This window comes from Fistularia commersonii, chromosome 1, assembly GCF_037954325.1.
Source record: "Fistularia commersonii isolate RoL2024-O1a breed Wild chromosome 1, RoL_Fcom_v1.0, whole genome shotgun sequence".
Classification (NCBI taxonomy): domain Eukaryota; kingdom Metazoa; phylum Chordata; class Actinopteri; order Syngnathiformes; family Fistulariidae; genus Fistularia; species Fistularia commersonii.
Genome location: NC_141284.1, coordinates 15,831,166 through 15,849,403, shown reverse-complemented (window position 1 = coordinate 15,849,403; position 18,238 = coordinate 15,831,166). Strand labels below are relative to the sequence as shown.

The window sequence follows — 18,238 nt, the reverse complement described above, 5'->3', positions numbered from 1 at the left end:
GCCTGTCGATCTCCCGCTCCATCCTTCCCTCAGTCATGAACACAACTCCGACTTACTTGTACTCCTTGACTTGGGGCAAATCCTCTTTCCTGACCCAGAGAGGGCATTCCACCCGTTTCCAGTTGAGCACCATGGTCTCTGATTTGGAAATGCCGATACCCTGCCGGCTGCTTCACATTAGGCCGCGAACCACTCCAGTATCAGTTGGAGATCATGGCCTTATGAGGACAATAGAACCACATCATCTGCAAAAAGCAGAGACTCGATCCGGTGGCCACCAAACCGGATCCGCTCGACACCATGGCTGCTCCTAGAAGTTCTGTCCATAAACGTTATGAACAGAATCGAATGAAGGGCAGCCCTGGCAGAGCCAAACTCTCAACGGAAGTGGGTCCGACTTACAACCGGCAATGCGGACCAACTCCAACACCGATCGTACAGGGACCGAACAGCCCGTATAACGGGGTTTGGTACCCCATACTCTCAAAGCAGCCCCCACAGGATTGCTCGCAGGACACTGTCAAATGCCTTTTCAAGATCCGCAAAACGCATGTAGTCTGGTTGGGCAAACTCCCATGCCCCCTGAGGACCCTGCCGAGGGTATAGTGCTGGTCCACTGTTCCACGACCAGGACGAAAACATGCACTGCTCCTCCTGGGTCTGAGGTTCAATGACCCGGCGGACCCTCTTCTCCAGCACCGCCGAATAGACCTTATCAGGGAGGCTGAGGAGCGTGATCCCCCTGTAGTTGGAGCGAACCCTCCGATCCCCCTTTTTAAATAGGGGGATAACCACCCGGATCTACCAGTCCAGAGGCTCTGTGCCCGACATCCACACAATGCGGCAGAGGCGTGTCAGCCAGGACAGCCCTACAGCATCCAGAGACATGAGGAACTCAAGGCGGACATCGTCCAATCCCGGGGCCCCGCTACTGAGGAGCTTTTCGACTGCTTCAGCAACTTCAGCCCTGGAAATAGGTGTGTCCGCTGGGGTCCACCAGAGAGTACAAGGGCTGCCCCCCTGGCAGGCACAGACCTCCTTACAGCAGCAGCTCCACTCTGCCACCTCAACAATGAAAAGAGCCAGCCTCCTCAGCCAAGGATCGGACGGCCACGGCCACCACCCGGCTCGCACTGCACCCGACCCTCCTTGCCCTTCCTGTGGGTGATGGGCCAAGGGGAAGAGGGACCCAAGGCAATCATTCGGGCTGCACCCGCCCGGCCGAGCCCCGCCCCCAGACCTGGCTCCAGGGGGAGGCCCTGGTAGCCTGCGTCCAGGCCAGGGAAAACTAGGTCCAAAGTTTGTGTTCTTTATGAGGGTCTTCTGAGCTGCACTTTGTCTAGTCCCTCACCTGGGATCTGTTTGCCTTTGGGGACCCTTCCAGGGGCATCAAGCCTCCAACAACTCCCAGGATCACTGGGATGCACAAAACCCCCCCACCACGGTAAGGTGGCAGCTCACAGAGGTATTTAAAGTGAACAGCAGATGAAAAAAAGTGGAGCTCTTTACGACAGACACTCTCTCCCTGTCGGCGTAGCAACGCAATTGCCGCGCACGGACTGACGACTTTGACCGACTCACTTCTTTGCCTCTTTGTTGGTCTTCATTTTGAAGCTCAGTTTGACTTCGCTCACATCTCTCTTGGGTTCAAACTGGAAGGGTTTTTGACCCTTATATTAACATTGATCACATAGAACAATAACATCTTGGTAACCAGGGATCCCTTTAAAAGAAGCTTAAACACACTGGCGCGCACGCACGCGCGCACACACACACACACACACACACACACACACACACACACAGACACAGAGGGTGTGTGTAGATATGGTTTAATCAAAGTCCCTGCGTCCTTATTCAATGATATCAGACTGGTTCTCATTCAGGAGGAAGAAACATAAAGGAGGACTGGAAGACTGTTTTTTTTCCATAGAACTTTCTGGGGGGGTGGACAAACAGTAACTGGCGAGAAATGAAAATCCAGAACCAAAAAGGACCAGCAATAAAGTGACCAGCAATAAAAGCAAGTTTGGTACAAGGAGTTTTTGATTCTTGACTGTTGACATGGAAAGATCCTGATTCTCAGTTAAAGGGTATCTAAAAGGATGGGCCCTGGTCCCTGGAACCCGTTGGGACAAAACAGCGATCAAAAAAAGAAAAGGCACTTTCATTTTCCATCTTTGGTTTTTGTCTCATGTGAACCTCCTGAAGCCAGAGGGCCAGAACGTTTCCCTGAGAACTGATCAGATCTATCACTGATCAATAATCAGCTTGTCAAACAGGGTCGATTGGAGACAACAGTTAAGATGATCAAACTCAGAGGAATATATTATTCCCCACAAGGCCGGCAGAGATGATCTTTTGGCATAGTTTGTTAAATTCTAAATTATTTTCTTCCTTATTTGAATGGGAAAATCCAAAAATAAAGTAATACGAGCTTCACAGAAAGATCAAGAAAATCTTATCCATAAAAAGGGTTAAGGCATTTCTGTCAAGAACTGGTAGGGGAATCTCTGCAAAAGCCAAATAAGAACACAAAAATGAATTACCCAGAATTGAATGCAGGACTCACCAAATAAATTGATAAATCAGACAAAATTAAATGTGGCCGGAATTCTGAGGTCACTGCTGTTTCAAAGGCTGTGTGATGCCGAGTCCTGTTTGTGGTACACAGACATGGAAGGTCGCTATGTCGCGACCCAGGGGTCGACCCGGGTTGTGACCATCACAACCTACGTTCTGTAACAAGCGCCTGTGGTCGGCAGAGGGCAGCAGAGGACCAGAGGAGCAAATATTGAAAATTAAGATCCTCTTCCTGTTTTGATTCAAATTTGTTTCCTGGGGATATTATTCCTAGCTTTTGGCTACAAAATAAATATTCCAGAGGAAATAGACCCAACTTTGATCGATCCGCTGACAAACACCAACCTTCTTCTGTCTCACTAAATGCCGGAATACACATTTTTGTCACATCTTAATCCTCTGGTTGTGCGTTTAAATAAAGTTTATACTGGTTTTTAAACTTATCATTAAATATTTTACAGTGACGATGGAGTGAATAGTAGCAGGAGGCTTAAATGTCACCGGTCGAGTTGGATTTCCGACTAGAGGCTCCTTCACAATCAAAGCGCCTGAATTAGTAACCGAAATAAGCACATTAACAAAGGAGACATGAAACTTTTTCAAAATAAAAGAGTTTCTGAGTGAACTTTAACCCTTGATTGTCCATGGCAGCACATGGGGCTGCTAGTCCTCTGCGTGGTTGTACTTGCCGTTATCCTCTGTTTTTTTGCGGTGGGCGGGGGGCACGAGGTGGTCGGGCAGCTCGGCGGGAAGCTCGTAACCCTCAAGCTTGATCTTAATGAGATGCTGCGCGAGCGCGAACTCCTCGTCGTCAAGCATGCCGTCTTGGTCGCAGTCGGCGAGTTTCCAGATCTTTCCGAGCACCGTGTTCGGCAGCCGCGAATTCATCATCTCCTTCTTGGCATTGACACCAGTGATCCTGCCGTTGATAGGCATCAGAGTGTAGAAGATTTCATCATAGCGGTGTTTGTCGCGGCTCACGATCCAGTCCTCGGCGTCAGCACCGGCGCTGATACCCTCGCCGTAGCCACGGCCGAAGGGGCCGTCCTGGGAGCCGTCGAAGGCTCCGCCCGACACCATGGCGGGCGGCGCCTTGGACTCCTCATCGCGGATCATGGCCATCAGCACGGCAATCTTGCTGGCCAGCATCTTGTCCACTGACTCGATCAGCTTCATCTTCAGGCTTGGGAACTTGCTGAAGTCATAGTGTTGCAACATGTCCTGCAGGGGGGGAGACAGACCTGACCGTCAACCTCACATTCAAATGAAATCACTGGTTCCAAAGCCTGAAACCTGATCCAGCGTCAGATCCGCTCTTTTAAACCTGCTCATTTTTTCTTTTTTGACCTCCAGGTCATTTAAGTGTCACGGTCAGCAGGTACGGGGTGTATTTTGACCAGAATTCAAAGATTTATGTTCAATTCTCATCAAAGTAGCTTGTCACTGTTTAGTCGTGTCACTAATTCAACAGGAAATACTTTTCAAAGTTTATAAAACAAGGGTCTCCAAATCTATTTAGCATAATAATCAACATGACAGGCTGCTTTTATCTTGTAAATCCCTGGAAAAGTTTGTTTTTCATTCTGGTGTCACGACACCTGATGGCTGCAGCTGGACGCAGGCAATCTCTGTCCCCCGAGCCGGAAAACCAGCATCAGTGTGTGTGAGTGCCTTTGTGAGTGTTCATGTTTGTGTGTGTGTGTGTGTGTGTGTGTGTGTGTGTGTTCCTCCCCCTGCGGGGCTCAACCTGCATCTTGGAGACATTAGGGAAGTCTCCTGGGCTGATGTGATGCTCTCGCTGAAGGGTGCTGTAGATCTCAGGCAACCGCATGATCAGCTCCTCCTTCTTCTTCTCTCGGCCAAACAGAGACGGCATCTCCTTCTTCAGGTAGCTGATGATGTAAGCATGGACCTGTATGCATGTGCACGGACATACGCGCGTGTACACGCACAGTTTTAACCAGAAGAATTGAACACGTCCGGGGTTTTTTTTGCACATTTTTTAAGAACTCCGCAATTTTCTGTATTTCAAACCAATTCTTTATTTTTTTTCTTTTTTTTTGATCCAGGGATTTTCTTTCATCTGGGCTAAATCTTTTCATCCGGTGTGAAATTGTTTTTCCACTGTATTTAATCACCAAACTATAACACAATTGTTCTGTGTTCGGTTCTTAACCTTCTGAGGTTCCGCTAAGCGTTCATCAAACATTCACATTCTTCTGTCGGAGCTTGTATTGATGCCCTGTGCCTCTATTGAACTACAAACATGGCTAATAGGATAATGGATAACAGAAATAACCTCAAATCACAGCAGTAGACAGGAATGTCAGTTTCTGAAAAGTAATATTCCCGTTTAAAACCATGCACTGTGAGAGGAATGTTTTGAAGACGTCTGTCTGTCTGTGTGTGTGTGTGTGTGTGTGTGTGTGTGACCACCTTGTTTATTGCACTAACAGCCAGCTGGAGGTGACTTTCCAGGCCATTGTTACTTTCCTTTTTCATGAATTTTCTTCCCTCTGACCTTGATCAGTATTCATCACAACTCTAATCATCAGCCTGCATTTCATTGTCGTCTGATCTCTTAATCATGACTGCAGAATTTTTCGTTTGTTTTTTTTTCTACATTTCAAAACTTTCCAAATATTTAATTTCCTGAGACAAAAAAGTAAACCTAAAGAAAATAAGCTGAGGGAGAAAAATCTCGGCGATCTGAATCCAGAAGATTCAGTCCACAAAAAGTCCAGCTTTGTGAAAGATAACCTCCCGGCCTGGAGAACATTGCAGGGCATTCCCCCCCCGAAAAACAAAAACAAGCCGGTCGGGTCGGGGGGTTAAACCCAGCCTACTATGGGAATGTCACTTCCTGGCTCACCTTGGCAAGGCGTGCCCTCTTGATGAGGTCGTTGAGCTTCCTCAGCGCGGCGTTCCTCGGGAGGCTCTGGATGTCCCTGAACAAGTCCTGAGACTCCGCCTCAAACAGACGCCTGGGGGCGCAGCCGAAATGCACAGATTCACTCCAACGGCGCAAGAGTGGATGAATGAATGGGTCAGCTGTTAAAAAGTAGACTAATTCATTCAGTCACTGATGAATGAATGAGGGAGGGAGGGAATGAAGAACCCACGGCGTCTCCACGCCCACCTGTTCTCCGTGTTCTGTAGAGGTTTGGACCAGAAGGAACCCAAGTAAACCCTCACAACCTCCGGGGTGTTGATCACCTTGCCCAGTGACCACATGAGGGCGCCGTACACCCTCATCAGCTGCTGTGTGTCCACCTGGGGGGAGGAGAGGAGGAAGAAGAGGAGCTGAGCTGGTGAGGAACAATCGATGAGAAAGAGAAGAAGATGAGAGGAACCCGTGAGGATGAGGAGACGGAGAAGAGGAGATCCAGATGAAAATCAGGGGAGGGAGACGGACAGGCGAGGAAGAGAAGATCTAGATGAAGGTAAGGCGAGGAAGAGGAGACCCGCCCGAACCTGATCGGCCTTGTTGAGGACGACCCGGATCTTGTCATCCTGTCCCTTGAAGGCCCTGATGGCCTCGGAGAACTCGTCAGAGATGTCCAGCTTGTGGGCGTCGAACAGCAGGATGATCCTGTCCACCCGCTCACCAAACCACCGGAGAACCTCGGAGAAATCGTAACCTGCCAGAGGTCAGAAGACGGACAGTCAGCGCTCCCCGATGCCCGAGACAACGAACCATCGTGTGTCCGTGGGGTTCGGAGCTGTAGATCAAACAGGAAGTGACATCACAGGTCACGGAGAGAAAAATCAAAGGTACCCTATCAGACGCTCCCGATGTCTGGAGAACGGAGGAACGAGCAACATGTTTTTGAAAACATCCACATGTTTTTACCGTCGCTTTAGGTTCCTTCATAACCTGCATAAGGAACATGGAACCTCCAGCGAGGTGCAGTGTGGAAGCTGATGGGCAGATGACTGTGGCACCCGATTCAGCGTTTATTAAAGGTCACCTTTGAAATAGTTTACACAAAACAACGCATGCACGCACATGCGCACACACACACACACACACACACACCTTCAGCAAATATACAGGCTTCTATTTCACTGGGCGACAGGGATCATCTTCCAGGACACACCCAAGAGACAAGGTCAGTGACAAGACCACAAAAACTCACTGCTAGTACTACTTCTACTACTACAGCTAGTAATCCTGCCATCCAGCAAGTATTTTTTTTCCAAACAATAGTTTTCTATTAACTTAAAGACTGTTTAATCGTTTGAATATGAGAAGTATGACCCTTCCTGCTGTAAAGCCGCCCCCTGCTGACCGGAGTGTGATGCGGGAAACCGGGCGTTTTTATTCAGAGACATTGAAACCCAAGCGGAACGTGTCCACGTCCCGGTGTGAAGCTGAGCTGTGTCGTCATGAATAAATCATGTGTGAAGGTGTCAGAATGCGGACCACCTCCACACACACACACACACACACACACAAAAACCTGACCTGCAGGTGTGTTTGTGAGTGTGCCAGAACAGCGGACTCGGGGGTGGAACGTAAGGAACTCCTCTGATTGGTGACACAAGGGTTCCCTGTGCTGAGGTTTAGCGCATTACTTCACTTGCTCCACTTCCTCTCTGAGGGGAAATGCCTTCGGCCCAACAGTAACGCACTTCCTCCTTCCCTATGCATGGCAGTAACCTCATATCGTCTCCCGAGTCTTGGCCTCTCATTTTGCAGGTTTAAAGGGGCGTGGCTTGATCTACTCCAACAGCCCTGCCAGGCATCCACCATTATTTATTTCAGGACTACCGGAGCCATTATTGTATCATATCAATAGAACCATGTAGCCGTTAGCGCTAACGCTGTTATTGGCATGATTAGATTGTTTGTGCCTGTCCCTCCCGACCCTCATACCCCCTCTGTCTCTTTCACACTCTTACTTTGTATCCTTTTGCCCCTCTCTCTCTTTTTCTACCCCAACTGGTCGAGGCAGAAGGTCGCCACCATTGAGCTTGGATCTGTCCAAGGTTTCTGCCCAGAAAAGGGCAGAGTGTCACCAAGTGCATGCTCATGGGGGAATGTTGATATTCTGTAAATCGCTTTAGAGAATAGGGTTAGATCGAGAAGGTTGATTTGCGATGGCAACCCCTGAAGGGAAAAGTCGGAAGGCAAAGAAGAAGTTTAAAAGAGCGTGGTCGTGACCTGTTCTACATGGAAGGTGTCATGAGAGAACGTTGTTGTGATTTTGCCCCGAAGAAATAAAACCTGACTTGAAAAAGCAATCGGATCGGTTAAACCAAGGGACTGAGGACATCCTTCAACGGGTCACATGACCAGTGTCTATCCTGACCATTTATTTCATGTACACCAGACAGGAAACAAAATATTTCATGATGGCAGAAAAACTGATCCGTCAGAAACTTCGATTTTGAGCTTTAATTTGTTCTTTAACTTGTATTTATTTGTTCAGGATTCCGGCTTTTAACAATGAATAGTATTTCCTTGCGAATTCTTGTGAAAATTTTCAAAATGAATTTCAAACAGATTTCTTCCTTATTTCTATTAAAATGTTTTCCCAACAACCATTTTAGCTTAGTTTTCTCTGACACAGGAAGCAGGCCTACCGCGGCCGGGCCATGATGTCATGTGGTACCGAGGTCACTGAGTTCCTTCACTGGATCAGGACCAGTGAAACCAGAAACCGGGCCTGGACCCTGAAACCGAGGAGGAGGGTAATCCAGGCTGAAGAGGAGGGAAATGGAGGGTGAAGAATGCAGTACTGACAGAAGAAGTGAATACGGAGGGAACATGACGGACGGACGCGTCATATGACCAAAGACTCCGTCAGGATACAGCGGAAAGCAGAACAACCCGCCCGCTGTCAGCGGGAGACGGACAGACTGGGTGTCCAACCCCAGAACAGCCCATAAACCCCACAAACATCAGAAACATATCGATCAACTTGAAATCCTTTGGGAAATTTCTGAAAAGTACTCATAGGGGGTCATCGCTTATTTCAAATTAGCTTCCAGTTAAGTGTTGGCTAGTTTAGGGGGGAACGATGGTACGTTTTTGCGTAATCATTGGTTAATTTCTGGTGACTTTGCAATAATTTGATGCTGGACAATTGTGAGGTTGTTTCTGGTAGTTTATGGTTATTTGTTGGTTATTTATAGTTGCTAAAAGGTTAGTTTCCAGTTCTTTGTTGGTTATTTCCTGGTCAATGGTTGTTTAATATCTGGTTGTTCAACGGTTAGTTTGTGGGTATTTGTTGGTTTCTGAGAGATTTTTCGTTTGTTTCGAGATGATAAAAGGGTAGTTTCCAGTTCTTTTCTTCATTAGCTTCTGGTACTGTCGGTTAGTCACTGGGTGATTGTTGGGAAGTGTCTGGGTGAATTTTTTTTCTGCTGTTCTTCCAGTGATGTACGGATGACTGGCTGGTGGGAGCGGTGTTTTAATTTTTGTTTACAAAATGTCAGTTTGAATTTCCCAGTTCATTCACTGTGTCACATCTGACGTGACATGATGCAGCTGACATGCGTATGTTCGTATGTGTGTGTGTGTGTGTGTTTGGTCTGTTAATCTTCAGGAGGAATTCATTCTCAGCTGAGCAGCTCTAACCTCTTCCAGATGGAGGAGACGCCCTGGGGTCGCTTCTTAGGGCCCCTCCCATCATCCATCCCCCCTCCACACCAGATCTAGATTACGTCATGTGACTCTCCGTTTAAACACAGAGCTCCATCTTGTCCCATCAGCAGGTTTTACGCCAAGTGTTTGTGTGTCAACAGGAACCATCAGCTTTGGAGACAAAACAAACAGTGCCCTCAGCTGGTCGACATTGTCTGTCGACTTTCCGCTTGTTTCCTGTCTGGAGGACGACCGTGACGCACCCTCACCCAGAGGAGAGCGCCCCCTACCAGTCTCACCGGGGCTCGGACTCAAGGCCCTTCTCATTCTTCCTTTTGTCTCTAAAACATCAACTGACATCATTTTTTTAAATTGACTCTCATAACATCACGAAAGCATTTCCACAAAACCTCATGATATATCTATTCAAACGCTAATCAGTCACATTGATCATCATCAGAGACCCACAGCCCTTGACGAATGTCTGACACACGTGGGTAAACACGCCATCCCTCGACCTTTTGCAAGCATTGACCCTCCTGACCAGCAGGGTGCAGCTTGTGGCAAACGTCCCCTCCACGTGTCATGACTACCGAGGTGTGATTTGAAAGAAAAAGAAAAACAGGAAAAGAAATGTATGAAATTATTTTACAACATCTGTGACCACAAGGACTCTGACAGTAATGATGTGATAAACGTGGTTGACACTTTCACATCTGCATTTCCAAAAACCAATAACAGAGAAATACACGGCGGCAGAAAGAGCGGTGCTGTGAGCCTCCTACAAGAGGAACCAGGCGGCTAAACGGGAAGCGAAAAAAAAGGATGGATCGAGGATTTCACAAGAGTGTCCCGCCTCTCCTCAAAGACCGATGTTTCACAACGGACTCACAGCTAGAACCAACCAGCAGCTGTTGCCAAGTTCCATGTCCACATTAACCCTTTAACTCATGTTAAGTCAAGATGGTGTTTTTCATATTTCTACGTCTGCAAAAAAAAAAAAAAAAAAGTTCTTCCTGTCAGCGGGTTTTCACGTCATCATTTTGGAAATTCGAGCGAGAAAATACTGGATGAAATATTTTGATGCAGAGGAGTCACCTGCAGGGCAGCAACAGAAACGCCTCCTGGAGGATTCAGAGGTTTTTAAGGAGTTGTAAGGTCAGAGAAGCCAGACTGAGATGGTTCGGTCATGTACAGAGAAGAGATAGTGAATATATTGGTAGACGGATGCTGGAAATGGAGCTGCCAGGCAATAGGTCTCGAGGAAGACCAAAGAGAAGATTTATGGACGTAGTGAGAGAGGATATGAAGGTAGCTGGTGTGAGAGAGGAAGATACAGAGAATAGGGTTAGATGGAGAAGGTTGACTCGCTGTGGCGACCCCTGACGGGAAAAGCCGAAAGAAGAAGAAGAAGAAAGTCTTTTGTATTCTTTTCAGGTGAATTGTCAGGGAAACTTTTCTATCATGTTCTTTTTCTTCAAACTGACTCTGAAGTCAGTCTGACAGTCACTCCGTGAAGCTGATGAATCAACAAACTGAGCGCTCTTGCTCTCGGAGCCTCAACTCCACTGACTTGAATTTGTTCAGTCTGACTCAGAGAGCAATGTCCAAGAAATTGTGTCTGACTCTCTGTCACACACACAAAGATGCACACACGTGCACGCACAAACTCTGACCTCTGCAGCTGCACTGAACTTTAGACGAACATGTTGAGTGATGACTGAATGAGCTCTTGTACAATATGAGGAAGTGTGGGAATCTCAAGGACCATTATGCAACAATAACAGCGTGCGCGCGCTCACACACACACACACACTGAACACACACACACACACTGACCTCTGCTGATTCGCTGCTTCTCCCCTGACAGGATACCCGGTGTGTCAATGATGCTGATGCTCTGAAGGACCTGATTGGACATCTGAGAGCAGATGAACCTGGACACACACACACACACACACACACACACACACACACACACACACACACACACACACACACACACACACACACACACACACACACACACACAGTAAGTATCTCTGCAGTTTCCTGCCTGATAAAAAAATGAATCTATTCTGGTAGCAGATTCTAACTGGGGCGTTGAAACATAGTTTGAACAGAGGACTTCCGATTTTAATCCTATCTCTGACTTGTTCAAAATCAAGACTGACAACATACCTGTATCAAGTCTACCAATCTTTTCAAAATGTACTGACAGAACTGATGATCAATTTCTTTACATGGAAACCATTAAAATCAGGTTTTGGTAAATACCGTGGACCTGAAAATAATAATAGAACAGATTGGGAACCTCCCAATGTGGACTGAACGAAGGTGTGCCACAGGGCTGCCCTCTGGGTCCACCTTTCTTCCTATTAATTGTTAATCGGAAAATGGTTCTGAAAGTTCACACTGAAATAAAAATGAAATCACAAGTGGAATGTGTTTGCATTGTTTCCCACCAGGGTTCCAGCCACGATGGTGTCACATGCCGAAAACAGGTCAAATGAAACTGAAAAATCTCTGTGTGTGATGTCAACATGTCTGACCTCTCAACTGCCCCGCAAGCTAAATTAAGCACATGGGCATAAATTGTCTCCCAGTGCGAGTCGAGCGGCGAGCTGGCAGCAGGAACAGCGTGGCGCTGGTATTGACACGTGGTGACGCAGAAACATTTCCCCCCTGGAAACAATAAGTTATTGTGCAGATTCCTCCATGACAGCGGGACCAGAGGAGTGGAGGGTCCCGCAACCTCCTCGCCGGCTTCCCTGCTCCCACCTATAGAAACATTTCTGGATGCAGGAAGCTTAAAGTGTTTTTAGCTACAAACTGACATCCAGGAATGTGACAGTTTACATGTCTGGGGGATCAAGAGGTTACTTCCAGGAAGGTGGAGGGCATGGTTTAAACTCACAATAATAGAAGCACTTGCAGAGTCAAAGGTTACCTTCTATGTTCTTAATGGGGAGGTGTTTTCTCTTTTGGACATGAGTCTGATATGAATAAATGGATGCTTCTATGTACATATTAATATCAAATAAAATACTATTTCCTTCACGTACAGATTTGTCCCACTGTTAACTCTGTTTCACAGCTTCTTTTCTCTCGAGCCTGACTGTCCGAGAGCTAATTGGACGACGGCAGGATCAGGACCAAACATGGGGAAAAGGAGAGGGAAATTCACGCCGGATGGATGAAGACCTTCTTCATCTCTGAGTTCTATCAGCAACTTCCACAGAACAGACAGAGGCACCGCGCTCAACTGACGACCAATCAAACGAACAAATTTCTGCCTCCCCAAAGAAAACAAAGCATCCAGTTGATGATGGTTTTTTTTTTACAAAAAACATCTCTGTCCTCAAGCAGCCACAGAGGTAGAAGAACTAGACCATTAATTGGCAGAACCTTGCTTGAGGGGGGCATTAGTCACTTTCCTTTCTCTCTGCTTCTTAAAATTTTACTCATGTGTTTATAAATAAAGTTTAGAAACTACATTAACGTCTGACTCACAAAGACAGAACTTCAAATTCACCCGACGGATATGACAGATGTGACATTTTGGACATGTGTCGAATTTATACCACAAATGAAGGACATCACTAATTTTGTGATTGAGAATATTGCTGGCTGAAGACACTGTGCTGTCCCATCATGAAGGCGTTTTAAAAAAAATTGTTTGAGCGTTACCTGTTGAGGAAGGAGTTACCGAAGGCATTGAGCTTCCTGAAGGGCTTCTTGGGGTCGACCACCAAGGCGTTGCCGGGGACGATGCCTTCATTCTCTCCATACATCACAGCGATGAACCCATCCGTCGTTGGCTCTGGACCGATGCGCATCCCCGGGAAATCCTGCTCCAGAAGGTACCTGAAGGGGGTGACAGGCACATCAGTAAGAAGTATGTCTATTTTAACAAAAGGTCATTTGTCAACTTAAAAGGTTATAAACAAATTATGAAGAGTTTGTTGTTGTTTTAGCTCATTGCTATTTTATCTCAAATTCTGCCCTCTATTTACATTAGTTTGTATATTAGGTCGGAGACGTTTCTTATAGTTTGAAATCAACATTGAAGTTCTTTTAGCTCAACATTAAGATCAGGCAATCCTTTAATAAAGCTTCCTTAAGGTAAATGGTATACATTTTTAGCTCCTGGGCATTACTTATAGCAAGCTGGCCCCGAATTGTTCTTCGTGCTGAAAATTAACATCTAGTTATTGAAGGGCAGTTTAGTTTACGTGTTTCGGATGATATTTTAGCTCCCAGTTCGTTTCAGTTAGTAAAGTTAGTTCATAACAACACAAAGCAGCACCAAATCACTCTCTTCTCGAAGTGAAATGGTTGTCTCTGAGTTCAAAAAACAAAGTTTTTCACACGATTCTGCAATGCATTAAACAGAAATGTTTTTCCGACAGTGTGAACTTTCTGACAGTACGAGTTGTTTCTTTCCTGCTGCTCTATCTCTCCTGTCCTCAATAGCTTTGACCCGGTTTAAAAAAAAAAAAAAAAAGTTAAAACCCAAATCTCTTTTCACGTGGTCTCAAACGTCAAGGGTTTCAGACAGTTTTCTCTTAATGTGAGAGTTGACCTTTGACCCCAAAACCAAACCCAGCCGGCGTTTCATCTTGACTTTGACTGTCTGGTTGGAATGGAGTAAGAGACTGGAAGGAAGGAAGAGTGAAAAAGTGAAAAATGGCTGCTGAGGTGTCCTGTGACTTCCTGTTTTCACAGAAGGCTTCAAAGCTCGGAGACGGTTAATGTTGTCCAGTTTGACCGATCGGGGTTGGGGGGCAGCTGAAGTCTGGAAATAACCGACATCGTTGTCACATGACGCCATCTGATGTCAAACATCAAACGATGAACCCAACCAGCTATAACAAGACCCGCTTCTATGGCAGAGTTAGCTTAGCATTGTGTTGCTTGCTAACACAGGGTTGAATTGTTCTTCAGAGGTTTAAAGCCGTCCAAGTCCATGTTCAACACCTCCGGGAGTTCATTTTCTTTATATCAATGATAATAAAACCAAAGGTCCAAGTTTTTGCTGTGGATTCTTTTAAAGACTTTACTGTTGTCGTGTTTATTGATTGGTCATTGTTTTTCAATTTTCGGAGAAATTTCAGCTGCTTTTCAGGTCATGGTTGAGTTTATGCCGTGCTGATTTCCACATTGTTTCTGATTCTTTTTCAAATTGTTTTTTTTTCGTTTGTTTTATATATTTGTTTTCTTTTGCTCTCTGTGGTTTATCAATAATTACTGGAAATTTCTTGCAGGCCTCTGAAACCGTTTTGTCGATGCTGGGGTTATTTCATGCTGATTTTTTTAGGTTATTTCATTACATTTAACAGTAAAAGTGTTGCTGATTGGACTTTTCTTTCTCAAAGAAAGACTTTCAGCAACAACTAGAAAATAAACTTAACATAGTCAGATAATATATCAGCATTATGGTTCTCCTACTTTTCAAAAATGAAATTAAAACGCCACCATTAAGATACTAAAATCTCTACCAACAATCATGCAAGCTGGTCCATCAGATCCCACCCAGCGGCCAGTCTGGGATCCAAAGGCCAGCTGTTGGTCCATCTGCAGCAATTTGCACTTCAACAAAAAAAAAAATCTAAGAAAAAATAACTTTACTGGCAACCTGCTCCCATGATTCATTGAATTCTTTTAGTTCCCATGATTCACAGCATTCCTTCGGGCAGGGCGGTACCTCAAACTCACACACAGTTTGGCAACAGTCAACTGTATTTCTCTGCAGCAGCAGCAGCCAATAGCAGGTTGGTTCACTGCCACGATGTGGATATTTGTGCACAGCACTCTCTCTCACTCACTCTCCAGAGACAGAGACACACACACACACACACACACACACACACACACACACACACGCGCGCGCGCACACATACACACAGTCTGCAGAGGAGTGATAAGAGTGGCCACATCTGACCTTTCCTTCCTGATGTGCCGTCGGTACAAACCTCTCAGTTTATTTTGGAAACGTTGGTAACCTGTTGCACCATATCTGTGGTTCAGTCTCCCACCAGGGGCATTTTTTTTTTGCCCCACAAGCCAGGCGGAGACAGAAATGGCCCCCGAGAATCAAAACTCTGAAAAAAAAAATCTGTCAATAACAAATGAAAAAATGCAAAAACTACAAGCTGGAGAGAACTTATACCTAATAACCCTCTGACAACCAGGAAAAAACACACAGGACTGAAGTGAGATGAACAACTAGAGAAAGGAAAACTGAGCAGGGAAATTATTTCCATTAGCAACAGACTACCTGATGAAATTAAGTCAGTCATTTTGAAGAGGCCTATTTGTGCTTAGTTTCTTTAACTTGTCGCAACCTTCGACACCTAAGGTGATGCCATGAGGGGTCAGGTGATTGGATGATTGATCAATCAGGGAAGGAGATGTGAGGACACACACACACACACCCTGACAGCCTTGACAACTAAACCAGTTAGAGAAGGAATAAATCTTCACACCGACAGTCAGACGGGGATTAAAACCCTGAGGCTCTGCCGGTCAGATTATTCTGAGTGACAAGGTGAGAACCTGTTGGGGCTCAAAATGTCACCGCCAGGTCTGCTTCTGCTGCACATCTACGGCTTTCATTGTATTTCCAGTTTGAATAAAGGTTTGTAGACAAACTGAATACCTTTGAGGAAAAAGTATGGAGCGGCAGCAACCGGATTACACAACATTCTGCGGAACCAACCTTCCTATTCTACAATTTATTCAAAAAGAAGGGAGGGTTTGCAGAAGCGGCGACTGAAGCAGTTGCTGCTGACGTGAAGTTATTGACAGGAAGGAGGAGACGAGGAACGAGCCACGGCTTGTCCTGTAAAAACTAAGGATCCTGCTGCCAGTGCCCGGGAGCGCGGCCTAAAGACCGCAATATCATCCCCAGAATAACTGGTAGAAAAAGAAATTGTGAAAAGGAATATATTAAGATGAACAAAGTCTTGAATTTGAACTTAAGTGGTGATCAGTCACTTGAAAAGTCAAATGTGTTATTTTTTTTAGAGGAAATTAAAATTGAAAATCGGAATTATCTTAAATGATAAATCAATAAAGAACTATCTTGTCTTACATTATTTATTCTCAGTAAACTGAGACTTTTTTCTTCATTTTCAAATACATTTAGATACTACGGTAGTACGACTATTAAACAGATCCAAACATTAAATATACAATTAGACAGTGAGGCGTTGCTGCGAATCCCAATGAATTCAAATATATTCTTCCCTCATAATGTGCGGATCTTTGAGCCGAAACATTGTCCCAACTTTTTTATAAAAAAAGATGTTAATCCGCAGTTTGAAATGATGAAAAGGCGGGTCCTGGTTGGGGATTAAAACCGGACGTTTTCCGGTCGGAATACGGCGAATTCTAACGCAGCGTCCTCCGCCCTGGCGGCTGCGGGTCCGAGGGACACGGGAAGTATCGGTGTCCGTCGGAGCTTCAAAATAAAGAAGCGGCCAGGAAACAATGGAGGATCGCTGACCCTGAGTCACCGAACCGCCCCACCAACCTCCCCCTCCGCTCCGGGGACCCGAAACCGCATCCCGGACCCGCATCCCGCACCCGCAGGCCTCGGGGGTCACCCGGTTCTAACGTGCGTCGCCTTGGTGCACTTTAACCGGACGCGCCGTGGTCGTGATGGTTATTTGTTTAAATGCGTTGCTGCGGGGGGGGGGGGGGGTCGTTTTAACAGTCACAGTCAAAAAACACGCACGTTAAATTCGGCGTGTGTACGAATACGCACACCGCTAGAATTCAACTCTAGACCTTATTAATAACCCAAAGCTCATTAAGTGTAACACGCGCCGAACTCCGTTGAAAAAAGGCTCAATTTAGGTTTTTTCTGCTACTGCATTGAAAGGGGACCGTATAAAGAAAGATTTAGGGTTGAATTGGTTCCGTCTCCGATCCGGAGAGCTCCCGGGAGACGCGGTTCTTCCCGGGCGTCCGATTCTAACACTTTTATCTTCCTGCAGATGTCAATCGGTTCCACCGGTTTTAACCCAGACGGATGCTCGGCGGCTGCAGCACCGGCGGCTTCACGTCCGGATTTCTCCCGCTTTCAGTGATTTTTTTTTTTTCCCACGGAAGTTTTCACGGGGGGTTTAAATGGATAGGTTTGGAAGCAGCAGTTCGGTGCGTTCATGTCCCGCGACAAGGTCGTTTTTCCCTGTACCTGATAAAGGTGGTCTTCCCGGTGGAGTACTGGCCCACCAGCAGCACCATGGGTTTGCTCTGGAAGTCCGCGGCCTCCAACGCCGGGGAGTGGAAGTCGTGGAAGAGGTAAGTCTCCTCCAGCGGCAGCAGCTTCCTGGTGTAGAGGCTCTGCAGCCCCTCGGTTACGGTCTGGTACATCTCCCCGTCCTTGTTGCGTCCGCCTTGCTCCTGCTTCACCCAGCTGAACATGGTGGCCTCCGGCTCGAAGCTCAACTTCCCTGTTTCGATCGTTCCGTGCTTCGTCCTTCGGCGGGTTGTGCGTGTGCGTGTGCGTGTGTGTGTGTGTGTGTTTGGCACCTGGGAGTCTCCGCACACTGGCTCCTCTGTTGGCTGCTGGTGGGGGTGACCTCCGCCGCCGCCTCCACCTGCGGCGCCGCCCTTCCCCGGCAGCAGAACCCGGAAAACACAGCAATCCGGCGGAGTTCGACCTTCGAGGACCCCCCCACCCCCCCCCCACCCCAAATTTCCCCGAAGGTCACAGTACACAAAAAGGCGAGCCTCGTCTGTTAAATCCCTGGATTTTATGATTTTGAGGAAACTTTCGAAAAGTGACGTCATCTTGCGCAATGACGTCACCGTTTGACCCCACCCCTACCCCCACCCCCACGTGATTGACCTCACCACCTGAGAGTAGTGACGTTGCACCTCCAACTACTGAACCCATTGTCATCACAACATCAAGAATATGCAGTATATCTTCTGCTTAATCTCCTTTTCCTTGAGGCTGCTCCATTCAGGTGTCGCCACAGCCAATTATCTGCCTCCATCTAACCCTCTCCTTTGCATCCTCTTCCATCACACCCACTAACTTAGTTACCC

The 18,238-nt window shown here is 46.6% G+C and overlaps 1 protein-coding gene across 1 annotated transcript; it reads right to left on the bottom strand.

The window, feature by feature from the left end:
• Nucleotides 1-1,816: 1,816 nt before the first annotated feature.
• ehd4 (EH-domain containing 4) lies at nucleotides 1,817-17,810 on the bottom strand. The gene is made up of 8 exons (XM_086151118.1): nucleotides 17,379-17,810; nucleotides 12,866-13,042; nucleotides 11,015-11,112; nucleotides 6,058-6,224; nucleotides 5,723-5,856; nucleotides 5,456-5,567; nucleotides 4,331-4,495; nucleotides 1,817-3,804 (listed from the first exon to the last, which is right to left on the bottom strand). Exons 1-8 carry the CDS (start codon nucleotides 17,606-17,608, stop codon nucleotides 3,247-3,249), a joined length of 1,641 nt encoding a protein of 546 aa, XP_086007244.1. The 5' UTR covers nucleotides 17,609-17,810; the 3' UTR covers nucleotides 1,817-3,246.
• Nucleotides 17,811-18,238: the final 428 nt, after the last annotated feature.

What these genes read in the sequence shown, in the direction of transcription:
- ehd4 (XM_086151118.1), bottom strand. Translation starts at nt 17,608, where the DNA reads ATGTTCAGCTGGGTGAAGCAGGAGCAAGGCGGACGCAACAAGGACGGG. An exon ending in CTACAGAACACGGAGAACAG is followed by an intron (nt 5,568 to 5,722) that starts GTGGGCGTGGAG and finishes CTGCGCCCCCAG; the next exon opens with GCGTCTGTTTGAGGCGGAGT. An exon ending in CTAATGTCTCCAAGATGCAG is followed by an intron (nt 3,805 to 4,330) that starts GTTGAGCCCCGC and finishes CCCCCCCTGCAG; the next exon opens with GACATGTTGCAACACTATGA.